The sequence below is a fragment of the Mustela lutreola genome, chromosome 6 (assembly GCF_030435805.1).
Source record: "Mustela lutreola isolate mMusLut2 chromosome 6, mMusLut2.pri, whole genome shotgun sequence".
Lineage (NCBI taxonomy): Eukaryota > Metazoa > Chordata > Mammalia > Carnivora > Mustelidae > Mustela > Mustela lutreola.
The window spans coordinates 25,104,759-25,121,572 of record NC_081295.1 but is presented as its reverse complement, the minus strand read 5'-3'; the positions used below and the strand labels follow the sequence as shown (position 1 = coordinate 25,121,572).

Sequence of the window (16,814 nt, the reverse complement as noted above, 5' to 3'; positions counted from 1 at the left end):
CCGGGTCTCCCATGCCCTGTCTGAGCCTCCAGTCTGCAGTGTGTTCTCTCAGGGCTGCTCGGGACCTAGCTGGCCAACGACACACACGGCTTAGCCACCCTGTCATGTAGGGTGAACATCAAAAGGGGCCACCGAGCTTTTGCTGGCTGGATCTCTGTAGGCCCCTTGTAGGCCACGTACAGATTCTAAAAAGAATCTGTTAAAAGTCCGGCAGATCTACTCAGCCACAGTCTGAGTACCTGTGGTCCAGGCTGCCTCTCCGGGACCCGCACCCCACCCCCCATGCTCAGCGCAACCTGAGCACAGGACACGAGCTTGAGAGATGTCACTTGATGAAAACCAGTAAGATAACTGGGAAGCAAGTCTTACGTGGTCTCTCTGGGTTTCAGGAGAACCTGTCCCGGGAGGTAGCTGTCCTGGGGGGTGTGCTAACTGGCTGAGCAGCTGGTTAGAATTTACGGGACAGCCACCTCCACCAGCTCAAAGGCTGGAATGCTGCTGGTTCTTGTTCCTGCATCATCAGTGCTGCCTTTTGAACGTGGGTCCCAGTTAGCACCCTCTCCAGATGCAGAAATCCAACAGAACGACTCTTCTTCAAAGCTACAAGCGAACATCTGTAACTGTCCCCTGGGTCCTCCGGCGGCCTGCCTCCCGCAGCTCCACGGACAGGGAGACGTCCTGAGCGGGCCCAAGCTCATGCCTACGTTTCAAGACCTTCTCCTTTCACAAGAGGAAAATTGTCCTTGGCAGGCTCGGAGGCCCCCAATGTTCCCTCCTCTTGTGTGAATTTCCCAGCCCCGTCACCAGAAGAGCGCCTTTGACTCCAAAAGTTCCCTTCTCCAGAGAGTTCAAAATTCTCTGCCCACAAATCACGGTAAGCTCCAGGGAGCAATAACAACTAACACGCACTGTCCTATGTGCCAGGAGCGCTCCGGACTCTCACTGCCTCTCCCCTCGCTTCATCCCTAGCAGGGAGGGACTCTTACCATTTGCATTTACAGAAGAGGAAATTAGGGCGCAGAGTGAAAAGAGTCACCCAATTTCACACACCCACGCCCCTAGTCTGTGCTCTCACCAACCCCCCCTGGGTTTGTCAGGTATCTCAGGTTGCTTTCTACATCCAATCCCAAAAATGAAAGGAGGAAAGGCGGCCAAGGCTTGTGATGATTTATCACGGTGTGCCTCTTGGCTGGCCTGCCCTGTGCTGAGACCGTGCCAGAGCACCCAGTCTCCAGGCCCCCGAGACAGCAGGTGCACAGCACACAGGCCCCCGCTCCCATCTGCACCTGGCCTCACCGATTATTAACCACGGTCCTCCCCTCCCCGGCAAGCTAAGCATGACCTTAGAATCTTCCACACCGCAGCTGCTACGAACACATCGGAGCTGACCCGTCCAATGAAACCTACATGCCTTCTCTGGTAAATACAGAATGCACTAAAGCTGTTTTCCGTACATCCTGCAGGAAACTTCCTGAACCCATTACTCCCTTGAAAGCCCCCAGGACATTGTTTTTTTGGATGCTAATTATCTAAGAAGGAATCACCTGAATTTGCATGCTGAAAATGCAGAGTCCTTGGTCCCTGGTTAGAACAACCAGATCAGAATCTCTAGGGGCTGGGGTGGAGACCATGCGTTTTCTGGAAGCCTTCCAGGAGAGTTTACTGCACACTGGCGTGGGCATCACTGCAGCTTTCTGCCTTGATCTTCGGGTCCCTGACTCGTAGCAGACACACACTCATTCATCCCACAAGGACTGACCAGGTGTTGCCTTCTAAGTGCCAAGCACCGACCCAGAGCAGATACATGGCATAGGCCGCCGAGGGTAAACCAAGGCAAGAAAGAGGCAATGACATCCACTTCTCACTGAGCTGTGAACACCCGTAACGAGAGCATCCCAACCCCGGTGTTAACAGAGGGTCGCGGAGGAGGGACCTGGAGGCCCCCTGCTCCACTGGAGAATGAACAGCCCAGGCTGGTCCAGCTCTGCTCACGTTAGAACTCTGACCGCAGCACCGGAGCCTGAACTGATGACACAGCCAGCGTGCGATGACCACACACTTCAATCTGGCCGGTCAGGCCTATTGTGGCGAATAACCCCAGAGGGCTGACGGGCCGGAATGAGTCATTCAGCTCTTCCCGTAAGTGACAATGAAAAAAGAAGGCTTTCTGTTAACAAGCAGGTGGACCCTGCAGCCGGCTGAATAGCGCCAGCAAACGGAGATTAACTGGATAATGAAGCAGTGTCTACACACGGCCTCACCCCAGACCCAGAGTGCTTGTTTGCCACGGACAGAGATCAGAGGTAAAATCCAGCGAGGGGACAGAAAGGTTACTCACAGTGAGGTGGGGACATTATGTGATGACACTGCTAGAGCCCAGCCGGCACAGGGAGCCCCGTTATAAAGCGGGCAGGCTCAGCACGGGGCACTTCCCGCAACGCGGAGGCCTGGGGCCTGTGCAGACTGGGGGACACTCACCACAACGGCATTCGTCCTGGTCCCGGGCCCCACTCGGGCCCTCCCGGCAGTGCCTTCCTTACCTTCTTAGACAAAGGCTGTGTAACGCCAGGCCCCGGGACTTGGTGCCTGCTGCCAGGCGTCCCTTCTATGAGAACACAGGGACCACAGGCCCCTCAACTTCCCCAGTGCGGCTGTGGACTACTGTTGCTTCCAGCCGCGGGGCGCGCCTTCTCTGCTCAGAGGGAAAAGGGAAGAGAACCCCTCTGCGGAAGAGGGGCAGGACGACACCATCTATGCAGGCAGAGAGATTTCCCCTCAATCCCCATTTGCCCAGCAAGAATGACGCAACGGTAGAGCTTCAAAGAGCCCTAAGTGTCCGCACGAGCCCGCTGGATAGATCAGGAAGCCGAAGTGCAAGTGGCTAACGGCTCCGAGGACGTGCAGGTGAGAGCTTCTGGCCCGGAGGCAAAGCTGGGGTCCAGGACTACTGACTGCACTACTGCAGTCTGGGGACAGAAGCATGAGTCACGGTCTGTCCCCCTCTTCCCCAGACCCTCTACCTCCGTCTCCACTGGGCACAAAAACTGCAGATCCATGAAGGTGAGGTGTGTGAAGGGAGAGGAACAGGTGACAGATGCAAGGCAGACCTGAGGGCTCCTGGCAGAAGGTCAAGTCCACACACGTGTGCCGGGCACCAGGGACCCAGGCCAGGGGTGGCAGAGACATAGCTGTGGCACACCTCCGAGAAAGGCACGCCCCCTGACCTCTGAGATAGGGTCAGTATCCCCAGGCAGAAGGGGGCTTCAACTAAGGAGCTATGAGAAGACAAAAGGAAGTGGGCTTTGCTGGACTTTGCTATTTCTGGGACTTTCTGGCCCCAGAAAACTCAAAGCTGGAAGAGAGGTGGTAAGAAGGGAGTGGGGGTGGGGATAATGGAAGCCACTCCCCAAGGGAGGAAATGTGCCCATTCTGGAAAGCATCCGGGACTTGTCCCTAGGTGCCCCTGAGAAAGGCACTCCTTCCAGCCAGGTGAGAGGAGAAACTTGACCTACATTTCCTCACAGAAACAAGCAGCAACACTAGAGAAAATAGCAGCAGCATCAGAGTGATGGGATCCATGAGGTCCCGGTTGTGTGTCTGAGTCCCAGGCCTTCCATCCCTCATCACTACATCCTCTCTATGGAGGAAAAAAACCCAGTTGCAAAGAAGGAGCTCAAAGTTTGAAAACGTAATTCATTGCTAAAGGGAGGCCTCACATCTCACGAAGGGCCTGGGAAACTGCGCGCCTCCCAACTTCTGTTTCATGTTTCTCCAGAGCGGCAGCACTCAGAACGGTGACCTCTAGCTGCATGTGGCTATTTCCATTCGCCGAAGGGAAAAAAAATATGGAAAACTCGGTCTCTCAGTTGGACCAGCCACATTTCACATGTTCAACTGCCACATGTGACCTCTGGCTACCATACTGGACAGTGTAGACAGAGAACATTTCAATTACTGCACGAAGTTCCAGTGGACATCACGGCTCAGAAGGTCACTCAGTGTGGCCAACCCATCTCTCTCCACATCTTTCACCCTACTAGGCAAAGCTCGTGGGCCCTCTGTCAACGTTTTAAATTGAATTCAAAAAAGTTACATAGGAACTATTCTGATGCTGGCTAAAAGAAAGAAACAAACTGAGGTCACCTCTATCATCACTCAACCAAGAAGCTTGGCTGGTCACCTAGGAACTTAAACAGATCTGTGAATGTTACGAACATGACATCAAAGGACTTTCATAATTACATGAAGAACATATGTATACAGATAAACATACTTGAAAAGACAAAAGGGTTTTCCTTGTAGGAAAACTCTCCCTCCCATACTTGATCCCCAGCCATCTAGTTCTCCTCTGGAACAACCAGTATTTCAAGTTTTCTTCTCCCAGAGATGTCCACATTCTAATCTCCCAAACCCGTGAAGATAACATATAGGGCAAAAGGGGCTTCAGAGACATGATTAAGTTCAGGATCTTGCGATGGGCATGGCTATCCAGATGGGCCCAATGTAATCCTGAGGGCCATTAGAAGAAGGAGGAGACAGGACAGTTGGAGGGAGGGAGACAGGATGATGGAAGCTAAAGTTAAAGTCATTCAAGACTAAACCCAGAATACAGTTGGTTTCTAGAAGCTGGAGAAGGCCAGGCAACAGGTTCTCCCCTCCAGGCCACCCCCAGAAGAAACACAAGCCTGCTGACCAATTTTAGACTCCTGGCCCCCAGCACCAGAAGACAGTAAGTTTGCACGGTTTCCAGCCACCACACTGATGGCAGCTGGCTATAGGAGCAAGAGGAAAGGAATGCGTGCACGTGCAAGCACATATGCACGCGTATCTTCCCTCACAGCCTGGTCATTCTTATCAGTAGCTGACTCTAGCCTGAAGAATCTGTCTTCCCGCCTCCTCTCAGGCCTGAAAGACACTGAAAAATACAGGAAGATTATTGTGGATAGAATTCAAACCCCACCTTTCTAAATGTTTAGATGGCTATTTAAGCAAGCAAAAACAATGAAGGTTGTATGAGGGATTTATTTTTTTTAACTATTACTGCCTCACTCTTAAAGATAGAAATGGTGGTTGAAGGAACTATCCTAGAAGTCAAGAGACCTGAGCCCTTGAACTTGTCACTTGATTCATGGGGCTGTCATGAGACATAAAGGCAGGATGGGGGTGTGCGGAGGTAACAAAACTAGACATGCGCTAAGTTTTCTGGTTTCTAATCTCTGCACGTGCTAACTCAAAAAAAGTTTGCTACACAGTATGAAAACAAGAAATGTTTATTGTGCCGAGGGACGAAAAATGCAAAAATAACTGTAGGCAATTTTGGTAGCAGGCCATCCAATCAGTGTGATAATTCTAAGTCATTCTTCTCGGTCACTGCCCTCTAGATACCCTCTGGAATACCCGAGAAACTGGTTAACAATGATTGTGTCTGACAAGACAAGCTCCGTGACTGAGGGACAGGAGTCAAAGAAAGATTTCAGGAAATAACTCTTCCTACCTTTTCGATTTTGAACCTTAAAGTATTTCAGAAGAGTAGGTTCTTTCGGTTCGTGGCTTCACACTGTCCAGAAATAACCCGAGCTCCTCTCTCAGGTACCCGTTACTCACCAAGTGCTCAGCCAAAGCTTAGAAGAATCTCAATGTCCTCACCCCATTTAACAATCTCTACGCGCCACACACCAGAGAAGCTGACGTGCTTGGCTATCTGCTATAGCTTCCCAGCGCGGACAGCACCTTCCCGCACCCACAATGAGGCAGGACGCACATGAAGACAGCTGGCCTGCTCACGGCACCCAAACACAGCAGCTCCCACAGTTCCGGAGTCCTTCACTGTCAGAGGGGACTCCTGGACCCAAATAACCCTGGCCAGGCCAAAAGAATATTCCCTCGCTCACCCTCGTCTGGGGACACATCAAGGGCATCTTTATCTCCACCTTGTCCTCTTGTAGCCATTCTGCCAGTTATCTGCTGAATTTAATAGTTACATATACACAAGTCTCCTCTCTTCTCTGTTGCGTAAATAGGAACTTCCAGGTCGAGAGAGCGCGAGTCCCAATATTTTGAATACAAGAGAGTCGTGGTAAGCCCGTGGACGGCCTGGAGCCGAGATCGGGAAGGGCACGACTGCACAGTGTGCTGCTGGAGGGTGGGGACGGCTCTCACCGCGGGGCTCCAGTCACAGGAAAGAGCATGTGAAACTATGGGCCATGGTACTTAATGAGAGCTCACTTCCTTCTTCCTGGAAATAAAATAAGCATCCTACAGCAATTAAGAAGAACCTTAAAGAGGCTCTTAGAAACAGCCACAATAAGGCCGAGACCGTCTACCTGGCACACATTAAGACTCAGAAGTCTGAGAAAAGGCACCCAAATTTGAAACCACAAAATTTAGGAAATGGTAGCAGGCCATTTTCTATCATATAGTCCGTGGCTATGGTGAATTAAAAAACCTAAATGCACAAAAAGCAGCCAGTAGGTCCTAAAGACATTTCCTTCCAAAATTAGGGTGGAAATAAGAAATGGGCCATAAGGGGCAGGTGCCAGCACGAGGAAGCCCACCTCAGCCCAGCTCTTTCCAAGCGGCCCTGTATGGATCACACGGTGGCAAAGCTAGCCCTACTCCATCCCCTTGCCCCGTTCATCGTAAAATGCCAAGGACAAGACAATTTAAGCTAACGCCGCAGATCAGCCTCCAGCACTAAGGATGCAGCTGAAGGTTGGAGAGGGAAAAGCCCGGGGCTGGGAGTCAGGAAGTACACATCCTGGTCCCACTCCTGCAACTTGAACATGTCCCTTTCTCCCCCTAGCCTGTTTTCTCATCTGTAAAATGAGAATCATTTTACCTACAACCTCAGGCAACCTTCTATGGCCTGTAAGGGTCTCTACCCTATAATTTCATACAGTCTCTTAATAAAATCATAAACATCAGCACCAGACTAGGAGTTTTCTTTCTAGGTTATTCTTCCAGAGAGAGAATGTCAGGGCTATTAAGACCATGACAAACCAAACTAAACAATGGTCTGAAAGGCCTTCTGACAGCCAAAATGGGACGATCCAACTACAAGCAGCAGTCCTTTCCCCACAGAGTCCGTGCAGGACAGACGTGAGCCGTCAGAAACACTGACCAGTGGGCCCCACCAAGATCTCCAAGAGCCTCTCCGACATCCCATGCAGTGACCCTCTCCGACAGACCTCAGATGTACCATTATCTGCCCTCCAGATGGGTTACACTAGCTGGTGAACAGGAGACCTGGGGACCCGAGTCCTGGTGCAGTACTGTGTGAGTTGAGATTCCAGAGTATTTGTTCACTGGGCTCCTCTGGAAATCTGGTTCCCTCCAGAGCAGCTTCACCCTTGAACTCTAGATGCTCCGGAGCAGTTCTGTTAACTCACAAGTGTGTCTGGACCTCTGTGCAGACATTACCTTGGTGGTGCCTTCTTTTCAGGATCATTACCAAAATATCAGCAGCCCAGCAGTAAATGCCAGCTCTGCGAACCATCTAAGTGTGTTTCAGAAAATCACATTAGCTCTCTGGACCTGCCCCTTTGCCTATAAACTAAGAGGGCTGAACCAGATGGTGTGGGCTCTTTTTCAGATGTAGCCGTCTAGGACTAGGATTCCCATGGAGACAGAACCAAAATACAGCACTTAAACTTAGCCGTGGACAACAGCATGTGCATGGACCACACCTGCCCCCAGAGAGCTCCCGCAGACTAGGCTTGGTGGGCGTGTGGCCAAGCCTCCAACAGCTGCTCCAGCAATCCGAGCGCCCGCACTTACCTTTCCCTCATCCACCAGTTTCGCGATGTCGTCTAGATACACGCCGCTGGCCATGAAAAAGGCCCAGCGATAATGGACTCCTTGCCAGAAATGCTAAAAAGAAGAAAAGAAAACACATCAAATACAAAAAAGGATAAAATCTCATGGAATGCAAATTTAGGTGAAAGTATTTTCTGGGTAATTAAGACAGACAAACCAATTTCCTCCTCATTATGAAACAATGAGCTCTATGCCCAATACCTCAGCACGGTGACCGACAGAGGGGACACTCATAAATAAACAAAGATATATTCACGTGAACACAGGCTTTTTTTTTTTTTTTTTTTTTTTTTACCAAATTGTGAATGACAAGCAAGTCAGCACAGGAAAGCCGTCCTTAAAATGAGTGTCTAAATAGTCTTACACACTCAATTCCTTCCCTCAGAGAAATTAGAGGCTAAGACCTCTCAGCATTCTCTCCTAGGGTTTAAATGAAGCTCGGAGGCACCAGAGAAGAGCTTTTAAACCTACCTCAAGTCTGCTTAGGGGGCAGTAAGGCCCCAAAATAGGATCTTAGACAAGAAATCTGATCACAGATTTTTTTTTTTTTTTTTCTGGAATAGAGTGGCTTTAAGGGTAAAACAAAGTGTAAAATTCCTTTCGCATCATGGTTGGGTCTTCCCCCTACAGGTATAACGAACTCCCACATCACCGAATCTATTATGGGACAAAGGTCTCCAGATAAAAATAAGCAAAAATCTTCTACAAGAGGGCTCATGACCACTTTACTGCCATACCCACTTTCAATTGTTAGTCTTTCTGTAAAAAGTAGGCCAGGCCATTATCAAAGGAACAACTGAACTGAGGTTCTCCAGGATACATACCTCCATGACCTGCCCGACTCACCGTCACCACATGGGGGCTATCCAGAGGCATGGGGTTTGCCAGAACCACGCGGCCTCCCTCCCTGCACCTGCCTATCTCACAATCCCTCAGCGTGAGGTGCATTGAGCGCGGTCAAGTGCAAGGGAACTCCCTTGCTACTCTAGTTCAGCGCTCAACAGCTGTGTTTTTAGGTCAAGCTGCCTCTTTCAGCCAGTTTCCTGGCCTAAAAAATGGTGAGACCACTACCTTGCTCACGGGGTTGTTGGAAGGAGTAAATGAGAATGAATGCAAAGTGCCTGATACATAGGAAGGATCACCTGTATAAATATTTATATTTATTATTCAATAAATACTTATCTAGGGGCGCCTGGGTGGCTCAGTGGGTTAAAGCCTCTGCCTTCCGCTCAGGTCGTGATCTCAGGGTCCTGGGATCGAGCTCTGCATCAGGCTCTCTGCTCAGCGGGGAGCCTGCTTCCCTTCCTCTCTCTCTGCCTACTTGTGATCTCTGTCAAATAAATAAATAAAATCTTTAAAAATAAATAAATAAATAAATATCTAGTGCTGGAAACAAACTTTATTGAGGAAAGGCTGGGGCACCAAATCTGAGAGTTTCAGATCGTAGGAAGACAGACATAACCAAGCTGCTCTCTGGGCAGAACTTTGCAATGGTTGTACCAGGAATGGCTTACTGGTTTGGATGAGTGACGTGCAATTTATTATCTATCCTGGAATAATTCTGAGAGTTAGAGGAGTCATCATTAATAATTATGCCGGGACCACAGCTGCAAAGAGAGCCAATCGCACCCTAGATTAGGTGTCAGGAGGTTGAGTCCCCTCAGCCCACAGGGTAGCAACACAGAGCCTGGGCTGGCAGAAGTCTCCGGAGATCGCTCTCAGCCCAAAACAGCCTCAACCTCTATTCAAACGTGAACAATTTTCTATGGGTGTCACAGCAAGAAAGAGGTTGGGGAGCACTGCTCTGGGCAAATAAAATTAAAAAACAAAAGGAAAAAAAGTACCATTTGAAGGCAGTGAGGCAACCCAAGCGAACAGCAGGCCCCAATAATTACAATCACAAAAGACCTGTCCGTGTACTTCTCCCTAAGGCCTGGCCTCAGACAATTAAAACATTCTGGTAACTGTTTAGGGTTTTAAAGAAAAGAACAGCAATGGTCAAAAATGCCATGTCTATAATTCTTTATAGCGTGTTGCCCTGTAAAGTGAAACTTTTTGGTCGGCAACAGCAGAATTTTTATACTGTGCTCTAAAGGGCCTGTGTATTTTTTCCAAGCCATTACAGGAGAAAGTAAACCAAAGCAGGCGGGAGTCTGGAGCATTACAATGAGGCTTTAAACTGTGCACATTCTCAGAAAGACATCAGAAACTACTTAAAAGGTTTTCACATGAGATTACCACTATCCTCTTTCAAGTAGGAGGAAAGAGAAGATGCCTGTTTTACTCTCAGAGGACAACTCAGAAGGTTAACTTGTAAGAGGTCTCACTGAAGTACAAACTATGAAATCTTAAAGAAAAGTTAAACTTATATTTGGAAGCCTGGGTTTTCTGAAAAGAGAAAGAAGAGACAAAGGGCAGCTAAGCAGCCTTTCTCCGCACCAAAGCGCCCTGTGGCCACTGCTTCCGGTTGCCGCCTAAATCAGATGAAAATCAAGAACCTCGAGTACAGGGCCTGGTTTGTTCACCTGTAGTGACACACACCCTTCCTAAGAATGGCGCGGTGGTCTCCACTGTCACAGCCCTCTAAGTATTTCGTTAGTCCATGCAATTCAAGAGGCCAAAGTCCTAAATTTCACCCTCAAAAAGGTCCCCAAGTTAATTTCTAGAATAAAGAAGACGCTGAAGGTAGTCACCGAGTGGTTCGTTCCAGACATACAGATCAGCAGGTGTTGGTTAGCTTGGCATAATGACTCACAACCTTTTTACCCACTGAGGAAACTTCCAGTCTTTTTCCTGACTCTGAAAAATTTTGTCTAATTTTTTTAAAAATAGAATTTATTTTTTTTTTTTTTGCCTATCACTTACACCGTTTCAACACTAATACAGATTTCAAGCCGATGATCTAGAATTGCCAAGAGTGGATAACATGAAACGACCTAAGCCTGTCCCCACCGCAAGGACAACAGGCTCTGGTGTTAGAGCGCGCGCTCAGGCTCTGCTGTGGTCCTTGCGGCCGTGGCTGCTGTGAGCTCGTCCTCCAGGCCCACAACACACTGCCTTTGTCCGGCTGCGGGATGGAGCTCCTTCTAGCTCTGGTAACAGGGGCTGCAGCCAGCAGAGTCAGGCAGACTGACTGAGACTCAGAAACACCCAGAATGCCATCAACAGCTCGAGTGTCTGATTCACAAGGGAAGTCCAGTGTTAGGACAAGTTGATATAATACTAGAAAAAGCATGATGGTTCTATTTGCCTTTGTGGTCTTACTAAAGTAAGAACACAATTTCCTTTCAGTTTCTGAAATTCAAAAAAATGCCCACGGACCTCTACAGGTCTGGAGGACCCGGGCTAGAAATCACTGGTGCATCCCAATGCGGCTACCACGAACACAGCTGGCTCTACCTGGTCTTGATAAAGCCTCCGCACTCACACACGAGAGCCTGTATGTGTTAAGACTGGTAAAAGAGAGTGAAGCCCACCAAGTAGAGGCAAGAAAGAAGCAGAGATGGATCAGATGGAATCAAGACAGGTGACTGCTAATAATAAAGCTGAATATTTAGTAAGTTTTATGCACCAGACAGACTAAATTCTTTACATGGATTACCTCATTTAATCCTACGACACGCAATAAGGAAGATACCCTACCTCCAAGATGATGCCTATTAGTGTCATCTTGGAGGTAAAGACATCAGGGCTTAGTGACACGAAGTAACTTGCAAGTTACACAGCTACTAAATGGAGACCAGAATTTGAATTTGGTCAGTGTGCAACTCCAGAACCCATACTGCAGCCACTGTGCCATGCTGCTCCACGACAGAAGAAACTGGCTAGGGGGAAACCAGTTTCCAGAAGCAGGAGGCACCGCTTGCTCTCACCCACCAGGACTCTCCTCCCTACCTTCAATGCCTTAGAACCCACGGTGACTCCTGTCTGCAGCATGCCGTCTGCGATGCCCAGTCGGTCCATGTTCAGGAGAAAAGGGGTCACCAGAGTCACATATGTGGCTCCTGACCATTTCTTGAGAAAATTTAAAGCCCATGTTTCAGTGGATCCACCGACATTATCAAGAATGAAATCAAACCTGGAGATCAAAAGAAAAATCAAATCAAAACATCCTCATCCGTCTTTACATACGGTTCTAATGCCCCCCATCCTTTCCATCGCCAGTCAGTGATCGGGTATATTTCGACCGCTCACAAACCATGCTGCCCCATGCCATCCAGCGGGGGGCGGGGGTAGGGGGGACACACACGACTTGCGTTGATGAAGGAGAAAAGGGCACCCCCACTCACTCATTCTGGCTTTTCTCCAAACTAAATAAAACGTGACTAATTTTTTTGTCATAAAATTATATCATTTTTCTAGTTCTTTAAGGATGACTTCAACAAGTGGTTCTCAACTGAAGGCAATTCTGGTCCCCAGGGGACATACTAGGCAATGTCCGGAGGCATTTCTAGTTGTCCCAATTGGGGGAGGTGGTGGGAAGGGACTCCTGGCACCCAGAGGCCAGGGATGGTATTTATACACAGAATGCACAGAACAGCATAATTTTTAGACAAAAATTATCTAATCCACAATGTCCACAGTTCAGAAACCAAGCTTGACAAGGTCGAGAAACCCTGACCTAAGCTTTATGGAAAATTGCAAAGCTATCCATCCAATGCAAGTCAAAGTATACTTTAGTGCACTTGAATACTTGAAATAAAGTATAAAAGCTTTTCACCCACAGAATGATTTGCTTTTATTCCCTCCATAGAAGCATCCTCTTCATCTGGAATTTACTCCTACTTTTTGGCTTCACGTAGGGCATCAGGACAACATAAAGACAAATTAACAATCTGCTCTCAGTCTTCAATTGTGTTCTAACATGCCCTCAAAACCCAGTCCTATGAACTGAGGAACTGAGACACACAACTCCTTAAAGCTAATCTGAATTTGCTGTAATCACTGCATTTCACTTAGAGGGGATAAAAACCAAGAATGCGTTTAAATATTTTTGTAAACAAATATCTACTCAGAAAATGTGTGCTTAGGATGCCTAAATGGCTCAGTCAGTTAAACGTCTGCCTTTGGGTCAGGTCATGATCCCAGGGTCCTGGGATTAAGCCCCAATTCGGGATTCCCTGCTCATTGGGGAGTCTGCTTCTCCCTCTGCCTATCCCTCTGCCAAACCCCTGCTTGTGCACTCTCTCAAAAAAAACAGTAAAATCTTAAGGAAAGAAGGAAGGAAGAAAGGAAGGGAGGAAGAAAATGTATGCTTATCAGTTAAGTAAATTAGTACGTGGATTCCGTTCTGGTAAATCCTTTTTCCCTTCCTAATTCATCTGGATGAAGTCAACATCTAAAATCAGCTTCAGCCAAATTTGTGGATCTTGAGCCTGCCTTTCATGGAACAAAAATGAAGAAAAACAAGTAAAAACTGAAGGAAAGGAGAATGACTTTACTCAATGACTACTCTCTTCATTAAAAAAGAACAGAAAATTATTTTCATGAGTTTAAGTTTCCATTTCATTCGCAAGTTTTGAATAAACAAACGTGATGATACTTAATTTATTTCTTTTTTAAAAGATTTTATTTATTTATTTGACAGATAGAGATCACAGGTAGGCAGAGAAGCAGGCAGAGGGAGAGGAGGAAGCAGGCTCCCTGCTGAGCAGAGAGCCCGATGCGGGGCTCGATCCCAGGACCCTGGGATCATGACCTGAGCCGAAGGCAGAGGCTTTAACCCACTGAGCCACCCAGGCGCCCCGATACTTAATTTAAATAAAACGTACAGGCAGCCTGGTATTCTAGAACAGGCACTGATTGAAAGGGAAGTCCAGACACAGGCCATAGACTCGGCTCTCCCACTGACGCTTAAAAGTGGTGTGACCTTGAGCATGCAGAAACTCCTGAGTCCTCTGTCCCTTAGTGTCTCAGCGATGACATGATTGAGTTGAACCTAAGTGTCTCAGAGCCCTTTCCTGTTGTAACAGTCTAAGATTCAAATCTAAAAAGCTGTTATTTAAAAGGAGAAATGAGTGTATTCTTGGTGGACTCCAAGGCCAAACTTCAGACAAAGGTTACAAATGTCAACTGTAACCAAAGTGGTCAAAACCAAGTAAAAGTTAACAGGCTGGCATCTGCAAGCTAGAGAGATGCTCCTACCAGAACAGAGGGAGCAAAAGCAGCAAGACCACGAGAGAGGCAGAGGGGCAGACCAGAGCCTACTTCTGGGGGCCAGCGTGAGTATGCACCCATTTCCACCGGTCAGGGTCTCCGTTCTCCGGGGACACATTCCAGACACACACAGAACTTAAAGTACACAGAGGGAAATGCGTTGGCCTCCGCCTCAGTCTCATGCTGCTATTCCTAGAAGTAGCAGAAGACAGGAGACGAGCTGAAACTCCACTCTAGAAGGCAGATGGCAGAGGCCCGGAGAGATGGGGTCCCGCACGCACAGGCAGGAAGCAGCTGTAGACATCTCTGTAAGGGATGGAGGATTCCTCAGTCCCTCCGTGTTCCCAGGGGCTTTGTATTTGCTGTTATCTCGACCTGGACAAGTGCTCCTCTCCTAGATTCCCTCAATCATGCATTGAACAAATGCTTACTAAGCACCCAGAATATGTTACTACACTGTTACAGGTGGACAGATACAGTAGGGGATCCCCCCTGAAAAAATCCCATTCTCCTGGCTTGCTCTGCAAACCTTCTGCTCCAATGCCCTAGAGGCCTTCTTAAATGCCCCCCTCTTTTTAAGGATTTTATTTATTTGTCAGAGAGAGAAGGAGAGAGAAAGACAGAAGGGCAGGCAGAGGAAGAAGCAGGCTCCCACTGAGCCAAGAGCCCCGTGCGGGACTCAATCCCAGGACCCTGGGATCATCACCTGAGCCCAAGGCAGATGCTTAACTGAGGCACCCAGGTGCCCCTTAAAGCCCTCTTTTTCAAACATCCTCTCCCAATCATTTTTTTTCCACTCTTTTCCCTCTATCAGTGTTCTTGAAAGCACTTACCACAGATACCTCCCTGACTAGAATGGAAGCCCCATGGAAGGGCTGGTTGGGAGCGGGGGCGGGGGCGGGGGGGGGGGTGTCCTGTCTTGTTCAGCACCGCAGCTGTACGGCATGTTTGGAGCCTGCCTGGCAGAGCTGAAGGGGTTGCAGAGCTGAAGGAACTGGGATTTGCGGCTCCTCGGGGCTGCACGGCCATCCCACTGTTGGGAGTGGGTACTGCTGGCTAAGAAAGGCTAGGTAGTGTCCAAGGAGGGATCCCCTGTTTTCTCTCCTTTTTTTTTAAACCCAGGAAAATACCATTGACCCATTAACAGGTTCGAACTGCACAGGACCACTTATAACCAGAATTTTTTCCAATAAATACAACACATATTGTAAATGTATTTTCTCTTCCTTATGATTTTCTTAGTAACCTTTTCTCTAGCTTACTTTATTCTAACAATGCAGTAGAGAATATATATATATAGTATATAAAATACGTGTTAATTGACTGATTATGTTATTGGTAAGGTTTCTGGTTAATTTAACACTTAATTTAATAATTAAGTGTTAGGAAAGTCAAAAGTTATATGCAGATTTTCACCTGTGTGGCGGTCAGTGCCTCTAACCCCCATGCTATTCATGGGTCAACTGTAAGCATCTAGTCAAAGTGGACAAGAATAACTGCCTTCTGAAAATGAACAGAGAAAGGGGGAAAACCATTGAAAAAGCAGCAATCAAACATCTTTGCAAACACTGCTCAGTAGCGTCCTGAGCCGCAGTGCGATCCTGGCTAGACAAAGACAAGATGAACACGCGCCCTCCCTACTTCTGCCCAAAGCACAGTCAGGACCAACAGGGTCTGAATCGCGGAGTCTGCTCCTGTTTGTACAAACCAAACCACAGCCGGGCATTCGGATGCACTGACAACATCTGCAGGGCTCAGATTACCAATATTTCTACTGCCTTGGTTTCTCTGATGCCCTTGTGAAGCCCAAACACGAACAGAAAAATGTTCAGTGCTAATCAAGTATTTTCACGGACTGCTCTCTATTTGCTCCTGTGGTGACAGATGCCACCAAACAGACCACAACTTCCAGTTCTGTCTTCAGACCTCTTACAGGTAAACAGTAAGTTAGCTTAGAAAATAACAAAAGACCATGCAAGCAGCATAGTTTCCTCAGGACACACCACATCATGTCACGGTGCTATATGAACATTTGGAATTCAAACGGAAACCACCCCAAATGACTCTTTTTGGGGTATTTTTATTGATTCTTTTCTAAGATCCCGACATGATTACAAAATCAGCAAACCGTTCAAGGCTTGCATGATCAACTGTCCTTGTTCCTACTTCCCAAGGTGAACACTGTCCTAATACATACGGTTTTAAAGACTTCAACTGCTCTTCCACACTTCCGGATTTGTAATCAACTACATCATCTGCCCCGAGCTTCCTTACAAGTTTACTGGCATCCTGAGAGCAAACTGCTGTCACGTGAGCACCCCATGCTTTCATGACCTGTCCAAAAAAAAGGGAGGGGGTAGAAAAATCAACTATGTGTTTTAAAAAATAGCTGGCACCCATGTGTACGTTTTTCAGACTCATCTCTAGAGAACCCCAAGTGCTTTGTCTTAACAAGAACTACAGCAAGCCACCTGTCAGACCTAGTAAAAATGATTAGACTTTGATTCACCAAGAATAAAAATAAGAGGTCTTTTAAGTCTCTCTTTAAACGGTACGCTCCTCTTCTAGCGCTTTACTTTCCTGTAATTTCATTGTGGAAGAATCCAGGCCATGGAGAGTTTCCCCGAGTCTGGGATTTCCGACTGCGCACTCAGGAGGCAATTCCACAGGTTGCTTTGTTCCCGGTGTTTTCTGTTTCAATTTTTTTACAAGACTATGGATACGGTCCAGCAAAATCGCAGGGGGCATGTAAAGTCTGGTCACTGCTCTTAAGATCTTAGCAGCTGTTTAATGGGGGTTGCAAAACAGTGATAGTCTAATTTTTTTCAATACTTTTATAAAAA

The 16,814-nt window shown here is 47.7% G+C and overlaps 1 protein-coding gene across 4 annotated transcripts in view; it reads right to left on the bottom strand.

The window, feature by feature from the left end:
• RTN4IP1 (reticulon 4 interacting protein 1) overlaps positions 1–16,814 on the bottom strand; it is a 56,160-nt gene that overhangs the window by 7,451 nt on the left and 31,895 nt on the right. For 3 of the 4 annotated variants that reach the window (XM_059176970.1, XM_059176967.1, XM_059176969.1), the window contains exons 6-8: positions 16,169–16,305; positions 11,710–11,893; positions 7,777–7,869 (exon numbers count right to left, since the gene is read on the bottom strand). In XM_059176970.1, coding sequence (XP_059032953.1) covers positions 7,777–7,869; positions 11,710–11,893; positions 16,169–16,305 — 414 coding nt within the window. Of the gene's footprint in view, positions 1–5,254; positions 6,236–7,776; positions 7,870–11,709; positions 11,894–16,168; positions 16,306–16,814 lie in introns of those variants that run through there. The other variant, XM_059176968.1, reaches the window with a different exon arrangement.